Here is a 26882-nt window from a genome sequence, read left to right on the forward strand (position 1 = left end):
ATGACAGCGAGGAAGCAACTGTCCCCCAAAGCCGAGCCAAAATATTTTATATTTAATGCGAGGATGGAAGCATATCTCGGCTGAGGGTTTTTTTTTTGCTGAACAAACACAAAGGTACATTTCCATGAGTCTGCAGTAATGCATTTAACCAGCTAACTAGCTTGCCATAATTTATTGCATTATATTAGTTCCCACTTTTTTGCCTCGATTCAGATCCTAGGAAATCCTGGCCTCACAGTAGAGCTACTTGTCTGAGAGGCTAGTTCATTTAGAATTTGTCCACCTCAACACAATCAATTAAAAGCAGGGTTGTGTTACTGAAGGGTAGAGGCATACACTATTTGGTTAATAGTTAGTGGACACCTGACCAAAACACCCATACATGACCCCAAAGAGCGAAGAACACAACTGTATTGACTGTAGCTTTACAATTCCACTTCACTGGAACTAAGAGATACAAACCTGATCCAGCCCTAACCCTAACCCAAGGTCCTGGGGGACAAAACAAGCTCTACAAAGACATGGTTTGAGAATGTTGGAGTGGAAGAACTGGAGTGTCCTCCTCACCTGACATGTCTGATCTCAGTAATGCTCCTGTAGCTAAATAAACACTAATCCCCACAGCCATGCTCCAATATCAAGTGGAAAGCCTTCTCAGAAGCAGATATATATAACATCAGTAGTAAAAAAGACTAAATCTGGAATTTGGATCACATATGGCTGTGATGGTCAGACAAAACAAACCTTATGGCCATATAGTGTACTCATAAGTCTACTGTCTCTTTACTCTAACCTTCTCCAGGCTGACTCCGGTTCTCTTGACCAGGGCCTGCAGCCGTGCGATGGTCTCGTTCTCCCTCAGCAGGTAGGAGTTGAGCGGGGAGCCAGCCAGGTTTCCATTGCGTTTGTCTGAAGCCATGTCCACCGCCCTGAAGCCCTTCATCTTACTCGGACCTTCACTGCAGTGCACGTTTCCTTCTGGGGACACGCCGAACGCCATCAGAACTTCTGAGATCTCCTGGATGAACTCCAGCTTGTTAGGAAACTGTGGCAAATCTTCAGGCAGCTCAATGAAGTGGTTGTCGATGTCGACGAAGCACAGATTGGCCTGAGGGTTAAGAAAAGAGTTATCACTTTAAATTGAGGCATCCTAATCCACTAGCCAGCTCCAGGATGCACTGACTTGACTGTAAAGAAAACACACTGACTTGAGCAAAGAAAACACATCTCCCACAGAAGCAAGGTGTTTCCAAGCTCTTTTCTCTAAATGCATTCAACAAAGTCTTCACAAATGATCTCAAAATGACAACAGATTAATAATTAAAGTGTGCTAATGAAAAAAAAACTCACTAAAGCATGAAACTGTTTTAACAAAACAATCACTTAGAAATTTACTATGATTATAAATAACAGCATTCACTCTTGTTGGACACACTCCAAAGGTTTAAGAGCGAAGCTGGCACACACACAAATTATTTACAGCTAAAAATGAGTCTTTAACTAAATGTTGAGTTCATTATTTTTGAAATTAATTGCATTTTTCTTTTTTTTTTCTATAGGCTATTTTGAGAAAGCTTGTTTTAAATCTATCTACAGAAGGCTTGGTTTAGAAAATGAGTTAATGAAGTGTTAAATTCAGAGGGTTGGAAAAGAAAAATGAAGGAAAAAATACATGAGGTTCGCTTGTGCCAATCCAAATCGTACATTTACCAAAACATTTTTACGGATTGAGACGTTCAATAAGGTCAAGGACAAAATGTGTCTGGAGAGATTAAATTATCTAATTTTTGGGTTGTTATTTTTTATCAAGATCATTAAAACCTGTGGTCTCAAATGTGACCTTCATGAAAAAATATGAATCAGAATTCCAGACTTGTTTTCACAGAGAAGGAAAAAGAAACTCAGCTCTAACATTTGTGATAAAACTATGATGTATTTTCACAGCTACCTCTTCATTTACTTATAAATGTCCATCATAAAACAAAAAAAAAACGGCATGGTATATAAGCTATGGTGTCTAAATCCACGGTCTAAATTCAGTCTGACCTCCTGAGGCAGTTCCAGCTTGGTGCGGTCGTCCTGGCCGTTGGAGTGAAGGCCCATGAGGTAAGGCACGGGCGCATCCAGGAAGTGCAGTAGCGAGGCAGGCAGGATTGGCACGTAGACATGCTGCCACTGGAACGGGAACATTAAAGCTGTGATGCTCTCGGCCACGGTCATCAGCCGCTGGTAATCTGCTCGACACGTGAACGAGAAAGGCAGAGTTAGAGCGCATCTCTGTAACGAGTAGAATAAAGACAATTATTGTCTGAGGCTGCTGTGAAGAAGACACTTAAAGGGATATGTTAGACTTTTTCTACCTTGTCTCCACATGTGTACTGCATCTGTAGCATGTGAGATTACAGACTTTTACTGGTATTAAGGTATTAAGGTATTAAGCCCCGTCAAATGCCCTTAGAATCAGAGTGTCAAGTAAACAGGTACAGGGTAACATATCAGTACTGATAACCAAGGTAACCGCACATACACTACCAGTCAAAAGTTTGAACACACCTTCTAATTCCATGGTCTTTCCTGATGTTTATTTCTTTCTACATTGTAAAACAATGCTGAAGGCGGCCGAAATACACAATAATGTCCTCTGAACAGTTGATAATGAGATAAGTCTGCTACTGATGCTCTGTAAAGCCTTCATAACGGCTCTAATCTGAGGTGCTGTTAATTGGTGATTTCTGAGGCTGGTAACTCTAAATGAACTTCTCCTCTGCAGCAAAGGTAAGTTTTGGTCTTGCTTTACTGGGATGGTCTTCATGTGAGCCAGTTTCATCATGGTGCTTGATGGGTTTTGCAAATGCACTTGACAATACTGTTCTTGCAAGAACTATTCCAGACCTTTGTGTCTTAAAATAACAACTGACTGTTTTTTGTTGTCGTTACATATGGATTACTTAAGTCCATGTGTGTTATTTCATAGTTTTGAAATCTTCAGTATTGTTCTAGAATGTAGAAAATAAATCCCTAAACAAAAAACATTGAATTAAAAGGTGTGTCCAGACTTTTGACTGGTAGCATACGCTACAGACTCAGTGGATAGAGATTAAGTTGAAATAATAGAGAGCATTCCTTTAACTGCTTATTTTGTGTAAAACAATATTCGGTGAAATTTAAGCCTGTATTTGGGTTTTCAATTGCGTAATAAAAAAAAATCTATGGTTTAATGGTTTTTAAGTCTTCCTCTGAAAGCTGCAGGCCTTTAAATAATAAAACCCAGCTGAGTGGTGCTTGATGACCTTCTGAATTTCCACTTGTATTTCGAACCCTTTCCTGGAGTACAATGCGTTCGTGATTCCCATGAGAATACTTAAGGTTTAAAATATCCTATTTTTTTTAAGTGAAGGATTATGTTCTGTTTATTCAGAATCTTAAATAACCATTATTTATTATTTATTATAACCAAAAGCCATTATTATTATTATTATTATTATTATTATTATTATTATTAACTATTCCAAATAAAGGAACTAATAATGTGCTGCTAAAAGAAAAAAAGATAAGAAAGGAGGAATCGGGATAGAAGTATATTTTTCAAACATCTACTTCAGCTGGTTCTTACTCCCTGGCTGACTTGTGCTCCATTTAAAGTATTTATTCCCCCAGGAAAAGGGCTAGTGTCTAAGAGACAGGAATACTAATCTATTCAGTGTATTGTGACCCTGAGGACCAACAATAGACCTATTCAGCCACACACATCTGTCGTGAGTTAGGGAAATGTTTCGCTTTAATGAGATCATTCATCACTTCATCCTCATGCGCTTGGGGTAAACAAGGTCCTTTACCACTATAGTCAGTAAATAAATTCACCTGAAGGCTTCAAATCTGGGAGAGACTGCAGTGCACTGATCCGGACGCAAAACAACAGACGATGGGCTACAAGATGAATATAAACAGAAGTGTCATTTGTCCATCTAAGCTATAAATTAGTCTTCTATTAATAGACCTGCACTAGCAGCCCTCTCCGTTTTCGTAGGCAGCATCCCTTCACTTATGTGTGTGTGTGTGTGTTTGTGTCTCCGTCTAATTACATGCTTTTCGTTAGGAATCTCACACCCTTCCACATTCTGCTGTGCCTTCTGGAGGAAAGAAAAAAGGATGATGTCATTTCCAGCCAATCATATTTCTGCTGCATCACCACATCCTACTCGTCTGGGGGAGGTTGCTAAGCAACACCCCACTGATGCACTCGAGCAGGCCCCCTGTCGAATGTTTGTTCTTCCTTGTTTCTGTAATAAATATGATTCCTACATCTGCTGCTCAATTCTGAACTTTTTAACCGAGCGCTTTTCAGTTCTGCGAGGAAACAAACCACTGAGGATTTCTCTGCGTAGAAATGCCGGCAGCAGAAATATCACATCTGACAGCTGAGCCAAACAAAAGCTTATAAAGCTCAAGTCATATCATATGAAGAAATATTACAATCCAAAGAATTATTCGACTACTGGGAGCACAAAATATGAAGGAAGAAGAACCCTTTGTGAATTTATAGCAGGGATGGAACTATCCATATCAGTCTAGTGCTCCAAAAATTTGATTTAAAATTTTTTTGTTGTTGTTTTTAAAAAGAAATCCTATTACTTTGGCCTCCAAAAAAATTAAAAGAAATCAGAATGAAGCTGGGACTCAAAATGGGGTCCTTTAGTCCCCTCCATCAAATCCTGTTAATGCCACAGCCCTCCGTCTCCAGGAGCCAAGGCACTAAAATTGGTGAAATAGATGAACATGAAGGATGAGATTCTTTCTCACTCCTTTTACTCACAGCAACATTAACCAAATGTGGGCATCTGTGAGCTGACATATGCAGAAGAAAGCACATAACCCTTTCCCATGTGTGTGTGTGAAGTTTCTCCCTCCGCTTCGGGGTATTCCTCCCCCAGTTCAAAGACATGCGTTGTTGTCTGAACGGCATCTCTAAATTGCCCCTAGTGTATGGCATCTTGTCTTGTGCGCCGAGTTTTGTGGGATAGACTATAGGTGCTCCACAACCCAGTAGGATAAGCAGTGTAAAGAATGGATGGATTAAGCAGCATTTCATTACCAGGTATGAGTTTCTGAGTTATTATTTTCATTAAGCAGCAGAGACATGCTCCATTCTGCTTGGGCTGTAGGTAGTAGTGGCTCTATAAATAGTCATATTTCTTGTGTGAATTTATTGAATTTATGTAGTAATACGACACAATTAGTTTTGAAGCAAAGTAAGGTAGTGTTTAAGTTTGCAATTATGTAACACACCTATTTCTATGTGTATTAGTATCTGTGTAGAACACTCTACCCATCAAATAATCCACTTCCTGATTTTACATCCCGACTATAAGTATGCTTCGCTTACTTCATAGTGTGCGTTGTTGATTATAGGTGTAGGTTTAAGTGAGCAGAGAAAGTGCTCTTCGAAGCACTGTTAGATCATAAGGTTTATCTCACCTTACATCAGCTCCCACGCGCTGAGCTAAGAGGAAGCTGTGATGAGAGACTGACGTTCTGTTTAATTATGATCTGTGCGTGTCAACAGACGGCTTAGTAGCGTGTTTCACTTTTCTAACAAGAAACTGACAACACTCTGTCTCTGCTATCTAGCAGAATCTTTATTCATACACTCTGACATTATAGGATCTGCCCTTGTTATCACTTACCTATTCATAGGTCTTAGGGAGTAAACTTTAACCTGAATCTGCATTATCCTGGATTTAGCTGCTATAAATACCACATACAGCAACAGCATGTAGGAAATAATTCAGGATATAAGACAGTTACAAGGGGACTGAAAGTGTAACGTGCATAATAAACTATTGCTCTTCGAAGAGTGTGCTCATAATTGGGTTGTATATGTACCAGTCTGTTTGTTCCTCCAGATTTATGAGCCAACATCACAGATCTTCCCCCTTCATATCAGTATTTATCTGGATTTCTCACTTGTGATCTAATTAAAACTTGTTTTTTCCAACTCCAGCACCTTGTGCTCTCTGTTTGTACCCTACATAGGATGTAATATAACGGAGTTTAACACCCTACCTGGTGTAAAGATATCTGAGATTCAGCCGCAGGAAACGTGTGAGTGTTTCTGTCTGTTTAAATGTAGTCTGGTAAGGGTTCACTCCAATATCTCAATATTTCGCTGCCATTATTACAAACCTGCAGTGTCTCATGATTACAGTGGTGGGCCATGCATTTCACACCTAGGCCTTCACCAAATCGATTTCTTCTCCTCTGTCAGCCATTGTGAGTTAAAATATATATATTTTTCTTAGTTTGTGCGGTTCGCTGCCTTTGACTGCTCCAATTATCCAATCAAAGGACGGGAAATTGCTGACGTAATCGTATGCCTGCCAGATGGCCCCAGTGACGCCAACTTGAAATCTGATTGGTTAAGGAAACAGTTTCATTGCCACTTATTTTAAGCTACGGGTGCCTGCACTATTGATTCTGAAGGCCTTAAGGCAGATTTCTTTTACCCTGGCAACACATGATGTCAGCCACTGGCTGAAATATGATTGGATAAATACTCTTATCATAAATATACACTACTGGAAGCAGCAACCAAGAGAAAAGCTATAAAATGTAGAGAATAGACTATTGGGAATAATTTAATACACATTCATGGAAAAATATATTAAATATATTAAAATGCAAGTCAGTGATTCAGATCACTGCTGTTTAGGCCAGCAGAGAAGGCCTCGCTGGCCCTGACGGCCCACCACTGCATGATTACTAGTTAGAAATTTTGGAATTAGTATTTTACTACCTGTGACTAGTGACTAGTGAACATCTCATAACCTCAAGAGACTTCACTTTGACATGTAAAGTTCTGTGACAGAGAAGCGACACACACTCAACCAGGATATGGATAGTGCTGGGATTTCATTTCTTGCCGAGAAGATGGAAAGCGCTATTTCCTGATAAAACATGTGCCAATCCTCTTCTACTAAATCTGCTGTGCTGTATGAGCTTTAAACCTGCACGATTTCCTAAGCTCAAGCTCTTAGACTGCAGGTATATGAGATCAGTGTTGACTAGTTACCCAGAACTGGGCTAAAAATTGGACTCACGTTGTGAGTAGAGCAGGATCTGGATCTCGAGCAGAGCGCAGGTGAACAGCTGCAGCACGTTCTCGACGCCGAGCAACTCGATAACGTCTCGTATGGGGAAGTCGAAGAGCGGCAGCTCAGCAGAACTGGGTCGCTGACACACCACGGGCCCGTAGACGCCGGAGAATTTGAGCGAACGGCCCGCGGGTGGCAGCGGCACCTCGTACAGGATGTTGTACACGTAGCTGTCGAGTGGCAGCGGTGGAGGCTGTGTAGACGTCACGGCCTGGTGCAGCTGCTCGAGGATTTTCCGACTGGCCTGCATGAAGGCCATGGGTGCCATGAGGCAGATGCATTTGGACACAAACAGAGTGTCACGGCCGATGTCATAGGAGTCGAAACGCTGCAGGCGCGACTGGGAATCGTGCTGCTGCTCGGCATTGTGCATGTGATAGAGCGTCTGCATGGCGCTGCAGATCTGCTTGCTGGTCACCTCCTCAAAGAAGGTGAGTGCGAAGCCGTAGGTGCGTGAGCCGTCCTCACGGGTGATGATGAACGAGTGGAACTGAGGCTCACGTAGGTCTGCCTGAGTGCGGAAAGACAGGCCCTTGGGCATGCAGAGCTGCGGGACACAGACATTTATGTTTCAATATCACGCTGCGTTGACTTTCATGGCACTGTGCTTATGATTTCACCAACAAATAAACTGATTTGCTCACCATGCCCACCGCGTCCTGGTCGAATGGACTCCACTCCACATTCTCGGGGTAATGAGCTAGAACTTTGGATTTAAACGTTCTCCGCAGTGGACTCTGCTCAAAATTCTCACCTGGTAGCAAAGAGACAGACAGAGAAACGTGACAGAATGACAGAAATTAGAAGAAGAGGAAATACAGAAGCACAAGATCTCTAACCACAGGAAATGTATGATCTTAGGTAGTAATGCTGCATTTAAGGAAGCGGTTACTTCTCTGCATTCTTGGCCGTTTTAAGATTTAACATTAGAACAGGTTAAAACAGTTAATCTTGGACACTGTATAAAACATGTTCATGCAGCTACCATCTAGAGCACCATCTTGATCCTGGAGATCTTACAGAATTCAGTTTATACCCTTATTCCTCGCTTTTTAGGGTTGGAACAGAATTCTGTAACTAAAAGCCAGATCTCCATTCACAAAATATCTATTGCTTTAGACATTTTGGCCAGACTAAGCGTTCTTTTAGATGAACTGCTGAAAAAGAAAGCAGAACAGAAGCACCCTGACTTAATGAATCGACAAAAGAACGTGATCAATGGATCTGTCGAATGCAAAGTGAAGCAGAAGTGACATGGCACAACAACCTCATTCAGAGTGAAGGAGCAGTACAGTTCACACACAACAGGACCAAAAGCAGGCGCCAGAGCCTCTGACGCCAAATCGGTATGACAGGAAGTGAAGACCAGCAGTGAAAGTCTAACAGATCAGCAGTGAGAGTGAGAGTCAGACAGATCATCTTGTCAACCTGTTGTATTTGTAGGCGAAAATAAAGGGAGGGGACAGCCAGATGAATGCGATAAAAGAGAAGAGTGATCGTCTCGTAATTCCCTTCACCGCGGTGCAGAAATCTTGTGCGTGTGCGTGAGGTTGAACGCAAAAGAGGGCGTTAGAGGGCACAAGCAGAATCATTCGGGGCAGGAACAGCAGCGTCGTCTTAGATGGAAGCGAGGGAGAAAGAAAGTTTGCGGGAAGAGTGGAAGGAGGTGGGGGTGGGGGGGGATTACCTTCACGTGCACTCGCCTTTCCTTGGGCACCATCTTTGAATTTAGAAGCTTGTATATACTGGCATAAAGCTACACAACAGATAAAACAACACAATTAATAATAACACAGGCTGTGAGGGCGCTTTAATGCTACAGAGAAGGATGAGACGCTTACAATAAGACAAACAGATAAATAAATAATCAAATGAAATCAGACCAAAATGCGTTTTCTGACATGTGCGGCATGTCTGCGTCTGTTCGTTCACGTGAAACATGAACTGTTGCTTCTACTTCTGTCGAACTTGCAGTAAACTGAGCAGAGCCATGCAGAGCACATGTGCCGGAAGAACGTGACCGAACCCAAATGACATCCTTCAGCATCTCCTCTCCTCAATGCTTTTATCATAATCTATGCTGCACATATTAGACATATCTTACACAAGCAGATGTAGGAGTCGGGCTGAGTGATAGAGTGATATCATCAAAATGCTGATAAAATACGCCACAATAGATCTATGAATAGATTTCCTCAGATATCTCTCAGTTATTGTGCTTTTTTTAAAGAAAAAAACAAAAATCACATTATCTGGAAGCTGTAGATGTGATTCTAAAATTCAGCACTGAATCTTCTATTGGAGTTTACTAGAATTATTAAGACTATTTTTAAATGTTTAATGCCTTTTATACTGGGTAGCATGGTGGCTTAGTGGTTAGCAGTGTTGCCTCACAGCAAGAAAGTCCTGGGTTCGAATCCCGGGTTCGAACAGACAGGGGTCTTTCTGTGTGGAGTTTGCATGTTCTCCCTGTGCTTGCGTGGGGGTACTCTGGTTTCCTCCCACAGTCCAAAAACATGTACATTAGGTTGATTGGTAATTCTAAATTGCCCGTGTGTGTAGTTGTCTGTCTGTATGTGTGGCCCTGTGATGGACTGGTGACCTGTCTAGGGTGTACCCCTGCCTTTTGTGTGCGCTGGGATAGGCTCCAGCAGACCCCTGTGACCTGGAATAAGGCTGGTATAGATGATGGATGTACTAATTGGATATACTAATATTAATTCTAGTATATCCATCAATTTTCAATCTTCAAATATAAAAATATGATATATACATTATATCACCAACCCTATGTTTACTAATGCAACTAATAGACAGCATTAAAGACCACAAATATACTCCTCTAAAAGTGGCTCTGAGGTTTTCCCTTTCTCAAACATCACATTATTTACTGAACAGAATGTTCTACCTTTCAAGACGTTAAGGATTCCTGACACCAGATGAGAAGATTCCTGACACCATCATTTATTTGTTCCAACCAGCAGCATTTTATCAGCTGAGAACTTGCACTTTTGAACCGTTTGAGATGAATCAGTAGTGACCGGCGGAACCAGGGTGGTGTAAGTGGAACGACTGGAAAAGCTATCCGATTTTTCTCAGTGTAGGTCTGAAATGAAGCGCATCTTTATTGTAGAGTATGTCAAAATTAGGCTGATGCCATGGTGGGATATTCGGCAGGCAGTGCAGAAGTTTTTTTAGGCGTTGGAAGATTTGACTAAAGTGTAAAATGTGTATTTGTAGGAAGAAACTCACAGCTGACCAAGTTTCTGAGCTGAGTTTAGAATGTAGGCCAGGAATGTGTGGAATTAGACAAGCTCTATAGAGAGTGTGCAGACAAGTCTAAACATAGTCAGAGCCCCTCTAGATACTGGGAAGATGACAACAGGGTCAGTCCGGAACATCATGACTAAGAGCAAAACTATGTGGAACGGAAACATACCAGTTACGGAGTGATATTTCGATTTATATTGCTTTATATATATAAGTTTACTGCACAATAAGACATCTATGCACACTATATTTTACCAAACATTTGCGGACACTTGACCATAACACTGAGTGCCTTTGGATTTTCCAAATTATTAAGATATTGATACTGTATCCAAAAATTCAATTCAGATATCTCTCAGTTATTGTGCTTTTTTTAAAGAAAAAAAGAAAAATCACATTATCTGGAAGCTGTAGATGTGATTCTAAAATTCAGCACTGAATCTTCTATTGGAGTTTACTAGAATTATTAAGACTATTTTTAAATGTTTAATGCCTTTTCTACTGGGTAGCATGGTGGCTTAGTGGTTAGCAGCATTTCCTCACAGCAAGAAAGTCCTGGGTTCGAATCCCGGGTTCGAACAGACAGGGGTCTTTCTGTGTGGAGTTTGCATGTTCTCCCTGTGCTTGCGTGGGGGTACTCTGGTTTCCTCCCACAGTCCAAAAACATGTACATTAGGTTGATTGGTAATTCTAAATTGCCCGTGTGTAGTTGTCTGTCTGTATGTGTGGCCCTGTGATGGACTGGTGACCTGTCCAGGGTGTACCCCTGCCTTTTGTGTGCGCTGGGATAGGCTCCAGCAGACCCAATCTGATATCTAATAGACATTAGGGTCCCATTTTACAATTTTTGTTCAGACTCAAATGCAAATATTGACCAATACGTAGCAATAGGAGTGTAGCAGAAGTGAGCACCAGACTGTGCCAGAGACATCAAGGAAGTCGGGCATTTTAGCCCACTTTGGAGCACTGTTTCTGGTTCAACAGATGCCTCAGGTGCTGCTATGTAGCTCATTATGTTGCGATTGATCGTTTATCCTATTTAGTTATTTTTCATTCACATTTTGGGAAGAAATATCCTGAGAATCAAACTGGAAATGTGAATCACGAAATCAGCACCATGCATCGAACCAAACTGTGGCAGAGAACGGATCGTTACGGGCATACATAGCAACCAAGCCGACTCTCGTGTACAAGATTTGTGCCATCTTCATCAACACGGTTTCACAGCTATTATACTCTATTTCCTGCCAACAAGCTTTTTTATTCAGCTACACCAGATGATTAATTCCACGTTTCAGCAAACTTTCACAGCTAGATACAGACACAAAGGCTAGTGAAATGAATGTACTCAATAAACCATTGGTTTCCAGTTATCTCCATGATCACTCGGTTAGTGTACAATAAGGACGGTATCATTATCTGATTACAAGTGTATCTGGGCTAAAAAAACAGGCTGCATTTAAAGGTCAAGTCAGTTTATCTGCTTGAAACCACAGATACGCTCAGTGTGTGTCATGAGCTTTACAAAGCCCAGACTGTCCCCTAATTCTTCCTCTCAACCCATGGAGATGAGTCAGGCTGTGACCAGGGAAAGTTTTTCTATTTCCTCAGAAATAATCATCCATTACTGTACATAGATCAACGGCGCTGCATACACTTTGCATTTTGAAGAACGTAGAGCTCTGAAGCATAGTGAACACATACATATGTACAATATGACAGCTAGGTTAATTGTTTTAAATATAAGTTCACATCGCATATTAGACAATCCTAAGGTGTGTTTTATTTTATGGCATATATAAGGCTCTGTTGAAGGACGTAACATCGTCAGATGCATTAGGCGCAGCAATAAGCAGTAGAAATGCTCCACTGCATTAAAACTGCTTACAAGCTCATCAAAAATTCAAACACGTTTTAAAATGACCTGTCTTCTCAGAGATGATGGTTAGAAGTCCAGAGAAGGAGGAAATAAATTACTGGGGCTAAGGCTGACAATTTAAAGCTCTAAAGATCACCAGGAATACAGATAGATCACTTGATAAAAAAGATTGTAGATGCTGCTAAAAATATTGGAAAATCCAAATTGGCATTGATGTGTCACTATATAAAATATACTACAGATATTACTCAACATTGAACAATATTTTAGTATCTTTACAAAATACAAAGAAATTTCTGAATGTGTATTTTAGAGCTATATAATTGGGGGGTGCTGTTACTTCTGGTGCAGACTATAACTACACTGTAGCAGGTGATGGTGTGGATTGGCATGGGTCTGGATGGCTGGGAGGGGGTGTTCTGGTGTGTGTGTGTGTGTGTCTGAGTGAGAGAGAGAGAGAGATAGATAGATAGAGAGAGCATGACTGTCATTATCTTTTTACCCAAATCACATATAGACTATGATTAAACCCCAGGACTGACGATGATGTCAGTGATGTCACCACAGAGCGCATATGGAAGGTGGGAGAAGGAGTGTGTCACGTTTCCTCTTTTAACACTTCCTACATCCTCTCCAGGGTGCCAGGACACGCCGCCATCTGAGCCTCTTGGTGCCAAGCATCACTGCTAAGAAAATCTATAATAGAGAGCTTAACAGTGTTTTTCAGGGATCATGTGAATTAGTGCTTAATTCAGCCATAGGGCAATAAAATGTCATGTTCCTTTCATCAACAAATAAACACAAGAAGCCAAAACATTACGTTTGTGGAAGTCCTTGCCCTGGCCTTATATTACCCACATAAGATAATTCTTTTAAATGAAACCAAAACAAAACTCAGAGCAGATATACTGCACAAAACAATCAAAGACACAACAGTGATATGAACTGGCCTCTTGCCTTGATGCCCGATGACGCCTGAGATAGGCACAGGATCCCCGTGACCCGAGGATAGATCGGATAAGTGGCACAGACAATGAAATGAAAAAAATAAAAATAAATGTTTACAGCATGGATCTTCAAACTCAATATACTTATTGTTCCTACGACTGCTACCTGTTAAGCGTCTCGACCGCAGATCATTTGGTCCGAAAGTTTTACGCTGGATGCCCTTCCTGACAAAACCCTCCAATATAATCCAGCTTCAGTGACCAGGTTAGCACCCTGCCCGGGAATCATACCCGTCCCGTGGCAATAAGAGCATGGGATACTCCTGCTGGACCACCAGGAGGCTAGACTCAACATACTTATAATTTCATAAAAACACTTTTTTCCTGTTAAACACATTTCTGTGGGCGGAGCTTGTACAGATAAGAGACACCCAGTCACCATCAACGTAGCAACCTGGCAGAAAAATCACCCCTCACACAACGTCATAACGTCTTTAGGAAATTTTGCTCTCTTAGTATTTGTCTAGCAGGGTTCTAAAAGTATAGAACCTCTTCTAATACTGGTTTGAACAACAGAATTATATAATTTTCTTCTTAGTGGTCTGTTATAGTGGCTTCTTTTGCTTGCAGTTTTAAGAAGAATAGTTGGGTTTAACTGAGGTTCAAATAAACCCATATCAACTTATACTGCAACGTCTACTTAATGTTGAGAGTCTTACTAAGCTCAGCACAAATCTGTTGACATTGCTTCTGTATATGAACCTATAGTAAAAATGTCATTTAACTGAACAAAACAATGTAGTTCTGTTAGATTTGTTCCTATCATGGGTCCAGTATTTGTGATTAGGTTTCGAAGGTGACACTTAAGAGTCAGGAATCTTTTTTTCATTTAAAAGATTGACTTAATGACTTTCATTGAGTCAAAATATGACTTTCTTAAGCTAAAGATTGCAATGCCTTTGACAAAATGTAAAGAGTTACGGAAAATTTGCATATGACACGCCCATAAGATTCACATGATCACTCACCATCAGTGAGGTAGCTTTTCAGAACAATCCCTATCTCACAGAGACCCAAGTCATGTTAGGAAAATTTGCTCTTTTAGTGTTTGTCCAGTAGGGTCCTGTGATGTGCAGGACCCCCCCATCTCTTATCTGGTTTAAAAATAGATTGATTCCTAAATGACTTCTTGTTTTTTAGGGTTTGGGTTCAAGTCTTGCTAATGCAATTTTTTTAAGCTTAAACCAGAGTTTGTTGCTTTTTGCAATGCTGTACATCTTTTAAGCAATTATTTTAAGTGCTTAATGGCGTTTGAGGCAAACTCTACAGCAGGGTTTAATTCCATCCCTACAAGTTTATTGGCCTGTAGAGATCAGGCTTTATGACTCACACAGGCTACACAGTTACAGCTTTTGCTTCCAAGATTGCTTCTAAGTGATGCACTTTTTGTGTACTAATATATTAAACATGTCATGTACAGCCATGAAATAATATGTATTTTCATGATAAAAGTAATTTTCCTGACAGACACATTCCTGTGGGTGGAGTTTTACAAAATTTGCCTATGACCCACCTACACATAGTTACCGTCAATGCAGTGGCCAGGCATAATAATGACCACTTACATGTGACTCCCCAATATTCGGAAGAGAAGGTTGTGCTTTTAGTGTTTGTCCAGTTGGGTTCTTTAATATTAAGCATCACTCTACAACTGATTTAAAGGAAAGATGTTTAAATACCCAGTGGGTTTTTTTGTGGTCAGGCTTGACAGGATAGGTGATATAGGTAAAATTTGACAGGGTATTTTTTAGGTTCACATGTCAGTAAGTGAAAACATATTCATCAGAAAGGTCAAAGGAAAACACCTAGCCTGGTTCAAGTTGACATTATGTCTACAGTAACTCAAATAACCACTCTGCACATATGCTGAGCTGAAAAGCATCTCAGAAAGCACTGAGATACGAACCAGAATGAACAGGAATCTGCTCACCAAAACTGGACAGATAAAGACTGACCAGGCCGCTTGGATGTTGCGTGATTACATGAATGAGCAGGTGTACAGGAGGTGTATCTGACAGCTGACAGAGAAAATAACAATGACAACACACAATAATAACATGCCGTGCGTCATCTATAGTCAAATAATGGCTCTGATAGCGATGAAGGGTCATTTAAAGTTTGCATTTGACACACCCACTGCTTAATTCACGAGGAGAACATTGTCATTATCAGAACTTTGTACCACATCAATGTAATTTTTCTCTTGTTAGGAGAGTTCTGTGTTTATCCGGGAAATCCTTATGATTAATGCAACACTTGGAGTCTCTTTTGAGTCGTATTCAAATGTGCATTCTTTCTGTGCATGTGTTTTTCAGAGGTATTGTTTTCTTTAGGTACCAAGGCTTATGATCAGCTGAGGCTCCTTATGTATATGGTAGATGACAAAAAAAATAAAGTGGGTCATCTGTAGGTCATCTGCATTGACAATAACAAGTCATGTGACATACCCGCAGCAAATTCATCACCGAGGTTCCTTCCCTTTTGCAGAGCAAATCCTATTTCAATGAGACCTTTTCACATTAACATAATCTGCTTTCAGTCTTTGTCCTGAGAAGTTTGTCCTGCGATCCTTCAGAACCCCGGCCTTAACATGGTATTAAAAACATAAAACACAAAAGCACCTTCTAGCATTTGTTCAACCTCTTACAGCTTCATGCATTTTCTATAACTTGATTCCTACAAGCCAAGAACGCTGACCGTGGAGAAAAGGTTCTACGTGTAGCATAGATTCAAAAGTATGGTATTATTAGTATGCGAGACGAAGAGTGTTTCATTTAGCCTCGGCTTAACGCCTTCGCCTTATGCTTCGAACAGAGCTGCCAAGATTGTGCATGACTTACATGGAGTCAAGATTTTTTGTTTCTTTTGTGCATCTCGGCTCGTTCTGATCAGAAGCACAAGTTGACAAGCTGACACATTCTCTATGAGCGGAAATGGAAGCTGACACGCAAAATGACAGCGGCATAGAACAAGTACAAAAAACGACGTGAGTCATCGCCAGTGCTTTTCATAAGAGTGAAGGTTGTAATTTGCGTAGAACATACCCTCAAACTTCAGCATCGATGAAGTAACCTCGCAGAACAATCCACACGTCACTCAGGGGTTTATTATATGAGAGGAAAAAAACAATAATAATAATAATAATTATAAAGACTTGAACTGGTACTTTTTGGTGCTAGCTTTCATGAGGGATATACTAACCCAAGTGTATTATTTCTTCAGGCTTGCTTATGTTATGTTAAATATAACTTGGTGTGGGCTTAATTTCACTGATTTAGACTGAGATCTAGTTTGCCATTCAGGCTTAAAATAGGGGAATGGTTAAAATATGTCATTTATGTCAACTATGGATTTATTCCAAAACAGTTTATTCAGTTTTAAGAATTGGATTACTTTTTGATCACCACATTTTTTTAGCATGTTTACACCCAATCCATCAGTGTGAATGGGCCACCACAGAACAATACATCATTAGCAATGCAAATAATCCCCTGTATTATCAACAGACACAAATGACTGAGGTCGAAGACAAGGTTAATTATAAAAACAATGCCACTGGCATTTGTGTTTCTAAGTGTGTTTAACATGGATGTCCTTTATTGTCCTTTGTATATAGTATCAATTTTTTAAAAAGAAAGAAAGAAAGAAAATCAATGCCACATTTTTGGTCCAAATTGTGCCATGATCTTTTAATAAAAGACTTCAGGAAAAATAATATATAGGTTAAGTTATCTGAACACAAACAGTCACAATTAACATAGCAATTTCGCAGAACAACTAGCCCTTACATAAAAATGAGTCTGTTTGAAAGATTTTTATTGTCTAATTGTATTTTAGGAGACCAATTCAGCTGAGCCTAATGATATGAGGGAATTGCGGTTGCTTAATTGTTAAGATGTTGGATTACTGAACTGAAGGTTGTGAGTTTCAATCCCAGGTCCACCAATCTGCCCCTGCTGCAACCCTGAGCAGTTGCTCAGTGGTATAAAATGAGGTCAAAATGTAAGTTGCTCTGGAAATGTAAATGTAATGATAGATCTCTTATACTAAGCCCACCCATTTCTATGAATAGATAAGAAATGGGTGGGTTTAAGAAATCATTCAAAAAAGAAAGTTTTTAGTTAAAAACTTACAATTTTTTTATTACAAAGCCTCCAAGATTGCATACGACTTTCTTGAGGTAAAAAATTACAAGGACATGCTGTGAAATGCCTTCGATGATGAGTGAAATTTGCATATGACACGCCCATAACCTCCATGCGCTCACTCACCATGAGTGAGGTACCTTTACAGAACAACCTCTACTTCACTGAGACCAGTGTCATGTTAGGAAAATTTGCTCTTTTAGTGTTTGTCCAGTAGGGTCCTGTAATGTGCAGGACTCCATCTTTTGCCTGGTTTAAAAATAGATCTGTCTGTTTGAACTGCAACCAGTTCTGATTACTGACCTGATAAGTTTTTGGCTAGTTCTTAAGGAAGTCTTTCAATTAAATGTGTTTTATGTATTAAGGGTTTTTGGCTCCAGCCTTGAAAGGTCATAAGTCAGCACAGGTCAGGCTTTATGACTCACATAAACTAACAATACAGCTTTTGATCTCTTAGTAGTCAGCTCCAGGTGCTGATTAAAAGCCATGTTGCTGATAAACAGAAGAAAGCACCAGCAAAGTGACAAGGCTGACTAGAGGACAATGCTGGAGTGCACAAAACAGTGGCAGCTGATGACTATAAACTCCCCAGAGAGCATCAGTGTGTGAGAAAGAGGAGACAAAGAGGGCAACAGAAAGGGGAGGGGAGGAGAGGGGGTTACATATTTAATGATTTCCTATTTAAATGGGCCATGATGTCCAACATATGGAAACAGCTGTGAGATATCAAAAATCATTGCACCCCAACACTAACCAACCATCCATCCATTATCTATACCCGCTTTATTCCTAATTAGGGTCATAGGGATCTGCTGGAGCCTATCCCAGCACACACTGGGTGAAAGGCAGGGGTACACCCTGGACAGGTCGCCAGTCCATCCCAGGGCCCATCACTAACCAAATGTTAGTTAATTATGTCAATCAATTTATAACAATGACTAGATTATTCACCTTCTGTGGTTTTTACAGGGGTAGTTGCTGCCCCTGACAGCACATGGTTCACTGTTTGGTCAACACTTACCACTTCGTTTGATACATGTGGGCCACTGGGTTTCAGATGTTAGATGCTTAAAAGATGAGTAGTGCTTTAGTTGGCTTATGACTTATTACTAAAAGGTTGTGGTAAATTCCAGAGGAAGCAGGCTAAGGGTTTTCCAACTTTTGTTCATCTCAGTTCAATACTGAAGCTAATCACAATCTGTAAGGTCATCTGTATGGCCAGTTGTTTTGAAATTACTTCGAAAACCATTAAACAGGCCAGTAAAATTTGAATATGACACGCCCACAACCTTCAGGTCACCAACAGCCACCATCAGTGAGGTGACATTACAGAACAATCCCTACTCAGGGCATCCTTCTGTTAGGAAAACTTGCTCTCTTAGTATTTGTCCAGTAGGGTCCTGTAATGTTCAAGACCCCATCTTTATCCTGGTTTAAGAACAGATCTATTGTTCTGAGTGTTTCAGGATTGTTATCCTGTATAAAATCTCTGAATAGTTGTTTTTGTTTTGCTTAAGCTAGACTTGTGGTTTGAGTTCATCACAGAGTAGCATATGACTTAAGGTTGTGGAAAATTCCAGAGGAAGTAGGCCAAATATTTTTTTGCAGTTCAGTACTGACATTTATCACAATCTATAAGGTCATCTTTAATGCTTTTGGTAACAAACTAAAATAATGTGTATCTGTCTATTCATGCCACTGAGACATGACTATATATAACACTGTAGGTCAAAGAATATAATTAAGGACGCTGTATACTCTATCAGTTTTTTAATAAAATGCTGTAATCTTTTAAGAAAACTTAACGTATTATATAGGTTAGGTTAGCAGGTTAAACAAAAACAGACACACACACACACACAGTCATCATCAATGTAGCAACCTCTATGACCAACTAGCATGTACATGAGAAGGAATTTATTTGGAAATTTTTTTATTAAGCAAGATCTTAAATGGTCCAAGAACATTTGGTAAATATTTAAGTGAATCCATGTTTATGAATGGATCTTAAGAATCTATGGTAAGAATGTGTTATTAATAAACCAAAAAATAGTGAAATGGTTATATGCCTCAGTGTTGTACTGTTAGATGTGTTCCTAGCGTTGTGAGCCCAGTATTTGTAAGTAGGTTTCAAAAGTGATAAATGTAAGAGACAGGAAGTGTTTTTATTTGGCTTTGGCCTAAAGCTTTAAAGAGCTTCCAAGATTTCTTATGACTTTCCTAGGGTAAAGACTCTCGAGAGGCAAATCACAAGGACATACAGCAAATAGAACAAAACTGTTTTGAAATGCCTTGGAAAACAATCAAACGGGACAGTAAAATTTGCATATGACACGCCCACAACCTTCACCAACATCCACCATCAGTGAGATGACAATACAGAATAATCCCTACTTCAGGGAAACTGTCTGTAAATTAGGAAAAATTGCTCTTTTAGTGTTTGTCTAGTAGGGTCCTGTAATGTTCAGGACCCCATCCTTCCCCTGGTTTAATAACAGATTAGTTTTTTTTCTTTTCTCTGAGTTTTTGGTGTTTAAGTTAGTCTTAAGTTTTTAAAGAAATTATTTTTAAGTTTGTTCTTTGAGGGATTGGTCACTAGGGTTTGGTGATGTTTGGGATCCCATTGCTAACCTAGTTTAAAGATAGATGCTATATGATTCCATTTATAGTTTTAAATCAGTACTGTGTTTAATTTGTAATTGTTGGACAAACAAGATGATTAAAATATTAATTTAAATAATTGTTTTTGTCTATGCCTGCTCTTGGGGATTGTGGTTCATGTACGTGTACAGAAGATGATTTGATGACAAAGTAGAGAAAGTTTTAAAAGAAAGTTCGGAATTTTCACAAAATTGTTAGGCTCACTTTCTACACAGTTTAGTGTATATATTTTATTTAGTATATATTATATGTTAGAATTTTAGCTTCTTTATTTATGTTTGTTTTTAATCCATTATAATGCTGACCTACTGACAGGCAACCCAATCTATGCCAAAATTTTGCCATTATGAACGTTCAATGAGAAAACAGTAAACTATTAGATAGGACGTTCACTGAAAATCTATCTACTGATTGACCCACAAACCAGCGGGTGACCTAGATGTCAACAGAGCGATTGTTAGCTCAGTGGTTAAGACTTTGGACTACTGATAGCGCTGTCAAACTGCTACTGCTGGGCCCATGAGCGAAGGCCCTTCATTCTTAACTGTTCAGTTGTATAAATGAAATCACTTCTCTTAGTCTCTCTGAATAAGGGTGTACTAGACTATCTACTGTATAGCTGATACTCTGAACTTGTTTTTTGAGCGTCTGTTGCATTTGGAATATTTTAGACCATATTCCAAATATAAACATGTTTGTTAATTCTGTGGCTTAGACTGATCATATGCATGTGTATTAGGTCAATATTTTGAGAACAGCATTTATCAAGATGTCCCAATGGGCGGGGAATTAAGTAATTTACATATGACACACCCACACCTGAATGTGCACAAGATGACCATCAACATAGCAACGTTACAGAACAACCACCACTTACATGAGCAGGGGTATTTAGAAGATTTGTTCTTTTTTGCATGTGTTTTGTAGAGTCTTGTGGTTCTTATAATTCCTCTGTACTTGCTATTAGCTTTGGGCTACTGCGTCATAGCTGACAGACAGATAGATAGATCTATCAAAAACAGCCGCTGACACCACGGGCAAAAGCATTGACTTTACTCGACTGTTCCCATTACTTGCCCATTAATCAATGTTCCAGTCAACACACCTCTACTGATTTCACAGCTCAGGTTTCTAAAACATCATTCACCTTTTTAATCTGTTACATAAAAAGCACTCTTCTTGCCCATTACACTCAAGGTTCTTGCTGTACTGACTGTTCCTTGGATTTATTAGATCAGACACTTTCAACACATCAGCCATAATGGACCCACACGAAACCTCCATCTATTACCTTGCAGAACTTTAGCTCAACAAGATATTAAGAGCTGCTTCCTAACCAGCAATTTGACAAAATCTTCTAAAGAAGAAGCTGTTCTCTGGTGGTAGCAGTACACTGTGCTCCTGGGAAATAAACAGGCGTGAAAGGACTGGAATGAGTCTGAGAGATGTGTATCAAGAAAAAGTTGAACATGTGACACCACTTCTACTAACATTAGAACACGAAATGCAATCTTTAACAAGGACTCACAACTAATTTTTTAATCACTCCTTACAACACTACCTACCTAAATTTGGGACTATACACACATCAATGTTAGATTTTAAAGAAATGTATTTTTCCAAATATACCCAAGATACTGAAACAGAGACGTAATTATCAAGTCCAATTAGTTTATTTACGGTTTTAGAACACTGAACTGGCTGAAAAATGCTACCTAAAATGTTTCCAAAAAAGGTTGCCAATTATCATGTTTAGCTATAATTTACTCTGAATTAGCAAGCCAGATAGCCGACTCATTACTCTATTACTCTATTACACAGGGTTCACTACTTTACTGTTTCTTTGGCTGTGTCTTTAACTACGTCACCTGTGTGTAAATATTATATGGGTGGGGAATTTGCATATGACACACCCACTGCGTATCACGAAATACATATGGTCACCATCAGTACAACAACCTCACAGAACCAACCACCATTTACGTGACTCTGCAATCTTATTAAGAAGTGTTGTTCTTTTAGTTTCGTTTAGTAGCTTACGGAATACAAATGCAGAATGATGAGAGTTAGTTAGGTTTGCTTACTTTTGCTAGTTTCTTAGTTCATTCAGAAGAAAGATGCAGTATCACAGGTGCGATATGAAAGGGACGGGCAAATTCAGAAATATTTCCAATATACTGGGATTTGTAATGTTTATACAGACTTTAGACAGGCAACTAGCATACTGTAATTGCTCCATGTTGCTCCACATTGGTGCGATGCTTAGAAATGCATCAGAACAAAATAACGGTTCATTTAGAGAATAGTAATATTAAAAGCTTTTAATCTAGCTTGATTTGATATGATGTGGTAGCTTAGTGGTTAAGGTGTTGGACTAGTGGTTGAAAAAATCCCAGGTCCACCAAACCTACCACTGTGCAGATAAAATGTAAGTCGCTCTGAATAAGGGCATCCTCCAAATGCTATGAATGTAAATGTATATTACAGCATCAATCATCCAGAGTGGTCACAATATGATCATTGCAATTTATCCATAAATACAAGATGGCGGCGCATCCAGACGCAGAGGCCCAGTGCTCTTCAAGGTTTGGCGGCTGTTTTATTGTTTTCTTTTTCTCTACGTTTCTGTTTCTGCACAAATGTTGTGCATACTACCTCTCTTTGTCATTGTCCTCTACTTACATCTTGTTGTTTTTAAAACAATGACAATAAAGATCTATATTATTCTAGTCTCACGTTCATTTATATATTGCCGGATTCTGCTTTGCAGAAGACAATATCTATATCGTAAGAACGCAAGCTGAGCTTCATGCTGGACTAATGAGCAGGAAATCATTTGCATATGATACCCCTATAAAGTGCATTGGTTTCAAACATACAGAGCAACCTTCTCTTCCACAAGATTAATATGTTTCTATGAAAACCTGCTGGTTTTATGTTTATCTAGTAGGTTTCATTAGTTTCTGAGGCGCTATGATAGCTGGGGTTACGGAAAGATAGCCGTCGACTCAAAATGTATGTTTCAGTTTCTAATGTCGATTAAATACAAATTAGTTTTAGCAAGCTCTTTGACCACTGGACAGACATTTCTGGTGTCTTATTTACGCGGGGAAAAAATAGGCAATGAACTAAAGAAAGTGTCTTGTTTAGAATTCACTTAATATCAAAGAGGGTTAAAAGTTTAACCTTAATGCACAGTCCAATGGATAAAAAAATAGCAGAAGTATTTGAACTGTTAAGGTTCATTGGCCTAGTCATGAGCAGTGTCTGTGATTTACTCGCAGGAATAAAACTAGCCTGCTAAGTTTTTTTTACACTGCAGTATTCCAACAGCAAAAGGTGCTTACGCTTTCCTCAGCAGGACTTTGCAGCATTCATAAAATCCTTATATGTTATGAGGTGTCCCAGGTAGCAGGATGCAGCTCAGTAATGGAACAGCATTAATTCACAATAACGTTTCACAGCAGCCATGAAGCTGAGCTTTGTGATACGGGTAAGAAAGTGAAATTTCCAGACAGGAAGCGTTTTATTTGGCTTGTGACCGAAGCCTGTTGGTTTGTAGGACTGTGGAGTCCTGTGTTATAACTAGTTGCAGGACATAAGGAAGGAGTGAGTGAGAGAGGGGCAGGATGAGATGAGCCAAGTGGTGAGGTTTAAACTAGGGTATGTCATAATAGGCTTTTCTGGAAATCCTTTTAGTATATAAAAAGGGAAAACTGTAACAAATTGAATTTAAGCAGCTAATTTAATGCTTATAATATTTATGATTTATAACATCAGGTTTTTAATGTTCGATATTATTGTTTATTCATTAAAAATTAATTTTGGTTTTAGTCAACCATTGGAATCCTCCTCAAACAATGGACAGATGAACCTGGATTGTGGATTTTTAAATTTTTTTATTTTTAAATAATAATTACCCTTTTAATTATTTTTTTAATAATAATCAATTTTTTTTTAAAGTCATTGTATTTTATTACAGTGTATTTTATTATACAGTATAATATTATATATAATGTATATTTATTATGTATTTTAAGTCTAAGTCTTAGATAAGATTTCTAAATTTGTATAGTTGCTTTTTGTTTTATATTACTGTTCCCAGAAGAAAATTCAATAAACAGTTTATTAATAAATGAATTTTGGTTAGTAGATATTCCAATTTTTTTTTACATGCAGCACTACTCGTGGTTATGATCAGTATTTGCATAACACTGACCCAATTTAAATCTCAGTAACAATATCCGACTGGGTGTTTTTTGTTTGTTTGTTTGTTTTTTAAATAAATTCAAAATCATTGGATCAATATGATACGATCAAAATCATAGTTTTACAGCGTATATAAGAATCTAAAACATATAATCCATGGCATGTGGGTCATTGTTTCTAAGCAAAAGAAAGTCAGACCATTTCAGCTTGTAATTTAGAAAGAAACCCTAATCTGTGACAAAACAAAAACATTGTAAAGAGCTTCTTCGACATGCGCATCAATAACTGAGCAGCAGGAAGGTAAAGAGATGCACTCGAACTAGTGATGTCACTGAGAAAGGCCAGCAGGGGTGCATGGGAAACTCCAGGGGGGTTACGAATTTAAATGTGCCGAGCCCAGCTGTGCGCCTCAATGTACTAAAGGCCTGGTGGTGCAAACAAGCCGAGAGCCAGCCAATCACGGCTTCCAGACAGGAGGCGCCCCTTATACATACGCTAATAAGGCTCTCACCCTGTAGAGAATGGGGATGGTTTGTCGATAGCTCTGAAGCTTTTCAAATTCTAATTTTGAATCCTTGAATTACCTGATAGTCTGGCTTTCTCTCTCTCTCTCTCTCTCTCTCTCTCTCTCTCACTCTCAAGCTACACATGCTCCTTCTCCTCTCCGGACGTGACCGAGACCCATCCTGATGCCGGCTGTAAAGTTTCACGTGTCTGAAACTGTTGAAAACTGGACTCAAGAGCGCAGTGTTCACTAACACACTGAGGAGGACGCTTATAACTGCACAGTTGCACGGTTGTGGGTGTCAAGTTTCAAAATAAACTGTTAAACACCACTTTCCTAACGACAAGCCCAAAGAGTGTTGCAAGAAAGTAGCTCAGACGAACGCAACGCAAAGCAGCATTGTGTTGAAGTCAGCTGAGACTACAGGGTCTTAAAAGTCTTCATGCACAGCGGAAATGACCACTATTTAGTCGAAATGTTGCTTTATTTAGAAAGCATCCTCTACATGATTGGCATTTCTTTGTAAACACACACGCACAGTCGTTTCTTCCAAATTTGGCTTCCAGTCTGGCTTGCGACAGCTTCCCAGTTCAGCCATGAGAATGATTTCGATGTGTTCTTCTTTGGTCAAAGGCATTATTAAAATACATATACCATAAACTACAAACGGTGGCTTAGTGGTTAGCACATCTGTCTCACACCTCCAGCGCGAGGTATCGACTCTTGCTCCTGCTCACTGTGTGTGTAGAGTTTGCATGTTCTCTCTGTGCTTGGTGGGTTTCCTCCCACGGTCCAAAGACATGAGTCTAGGCTGATTGGAGTCTCTAAATTGCCTGTAGTGTGTGTGTGTGCCCAGCGATGGGTTGGCACTCCATCCAGGGTGTATCCTGCCTTGATGCCTGAGATAGGCACAGGCTCCCCGTGACCCGAGGATAGATCGGATAAGCGGTACAGACAATGAAATGAAACAAACTACATATGAAAATAGTCGGAAGACATTTTGCTAAAAAGTGTTCATTTTAACACTTATTAGTGTGTGTGGGGGGTGGGTGTGGTAGCTTAGTGGTTAAGGCATTGGATTTCTAATCTGAAGAACAGTTCAAACCTCAGATCCAACAAGCTGCCACCACTGGGCCCCTGACCAAGAAACCCCCCAACCCTCAATCGCTCAGTTGTATAAAATGAGATGAAATTGTAAATTGCTCTGCTAAATGCCAGAAATGTAATTTCCCTTATGAATGGAGACTTTTGGGACACCCTGTAGAATAAAACTCATTATCATAAAGGGTGCCAATAATTATGGAGGGCACTGTTCTTTCAAAACTTTAACGTACAGCTTATTTAACCAAAGACGGAACCAGAGGTACACCGCTGTTATTAGTAACCGTTTTTACTCTTCTCAGTTGTCTCATTATCTACTGTAAGCATCTTCCCGTTCCTTTAGTGGTGCATGATGGGACAGGTTAGTGTAGAAGCATGCACTGGTGTACATGTCATTTGTTTTGCAAATATACACAAATTTGTTTCACACTGTGAATGACAGTTATGTAATGACACTCAGTAATCATTTAAAACAGGGCGTAAATTTGCAATTTGTAAAACAGCCAGAATCTGCATCCCAAAAATGATTCAGAGCCTGTGTGTGATAACGGCTCTACAGGAAACACCAACGTTCATATCTGCATAAGAAACTTGACCCAAGATTTATGCCAGAATTTCTTATTTTTAGTCAGTTAGTTAGTTTATTACCATTTGTATTGTGCAATATTTATTTATTTATTTATTTATTTATTTATTTATTTATTTATTTATTTATTTATTTATTACTTTTATAATTTTTACATAATTTCTTTTCCTTTACTATCTGTCTTCTTTCTTTCTGTCTTTAGGTTAAAAACCTGTACGTTACCTGTCTGTTGAACTGCTGTGACAATTAAATTTCCCCACTGTGGGATCAATAAAGTCTTATCTTATCTTATCTTATCTTATCTTATCTTATCTTATCTTATCTTATTAATAACCAGCCTTTGTAGTGATTCAGAAAAAACACCCTTG

The 26882-nt window shown here is 39.3% G+C and overlaps 1 protein-coding gene and 4 non-coding genes across 6 annotated transcripts in view; 4 read left to right on the forward strand and 1 right to left on the reverse strand.

Annotated features, from left to right (window-relative positions):
- Positions 1-26882, reverse strand: part of dennd5a (DENN/MADD domain containing 5A) — a 58771-nt gene that overhangs the window by 23851 nt on the left and 8038 nt on the right. Inside the window, exons 2-6 of one of the 2 annotated variants that reach the window (XM_058400811.1) lie at positions 8839-8907; positions 7796-7905; positions 7098-7698; positions 2047-2234; positions 794-1108 (exon numbers count right to left, since the gene is read on the reverse strand). In XM_058400811.1, coding sequence (XP_058256794.1) covers positions 794-1108; positions 2047-2234; positions 7098-7698; positions 7796-7905; positions 8839-8907 — 1283 coding nt within the window. The remainder of the gene's footprint in view (positions 1-793; positions 1109-2046; positions 2235-7097; positions 7699-7795; positions 7906-8838; positions 8908-26882) is intronic. The other variant, XM_058400812.1, reaches the window with a different exon arrangement.
- Positions 13744-13800, forward strand: LOC131360992 (U7 small nuclear RNA). The gene has a single exon (XR_009205943.1). It is a non-coding gene; the product is annotated as a U7 small nuclear RNA (small nuclear RNA).
- LOC131360989 (U7 small nuclear RNA) lies at positions 14335-14391 on the forward strand. Its single transcript, XR_009205941.1, has one exon. It is a non-coding gene; the product is annotated as a U7 small nuclear RNA (small nuclear RNA).
- On the forward strand, positions 17638-17695 carry LOC131360991 (U7 small nuclear RNA). Its single transcript, XR_009205942.1, has one exon. It is a non-coding gene; the product is annotated as a U7 small nuclear RNA (small nuclear RNA).
- Positions 19873-19928, forward strand: LOC131360988 (U7 small nuclear RNA). The gene has a single exon (XR_009205940.1). It is a non-coding gene; the product is annotated as a U7 small nuclear RNA (small nuclear RNA).

Source organism: Hemibagrus wyckioides, linkage group LG10 (assembly GCF_019097595.1).
Source record: "Hemibagrus wyckioides isolate EC202008001 linkage group LG10, SWU_Hwy_1.0, whole genome shotgun sequence".
NCBI lineage: Eukaryota > Metazoa > Chordata > Actinopteri > Siluriformes > Bagridae > Hemibagrus > Hemibagrus wyckioides.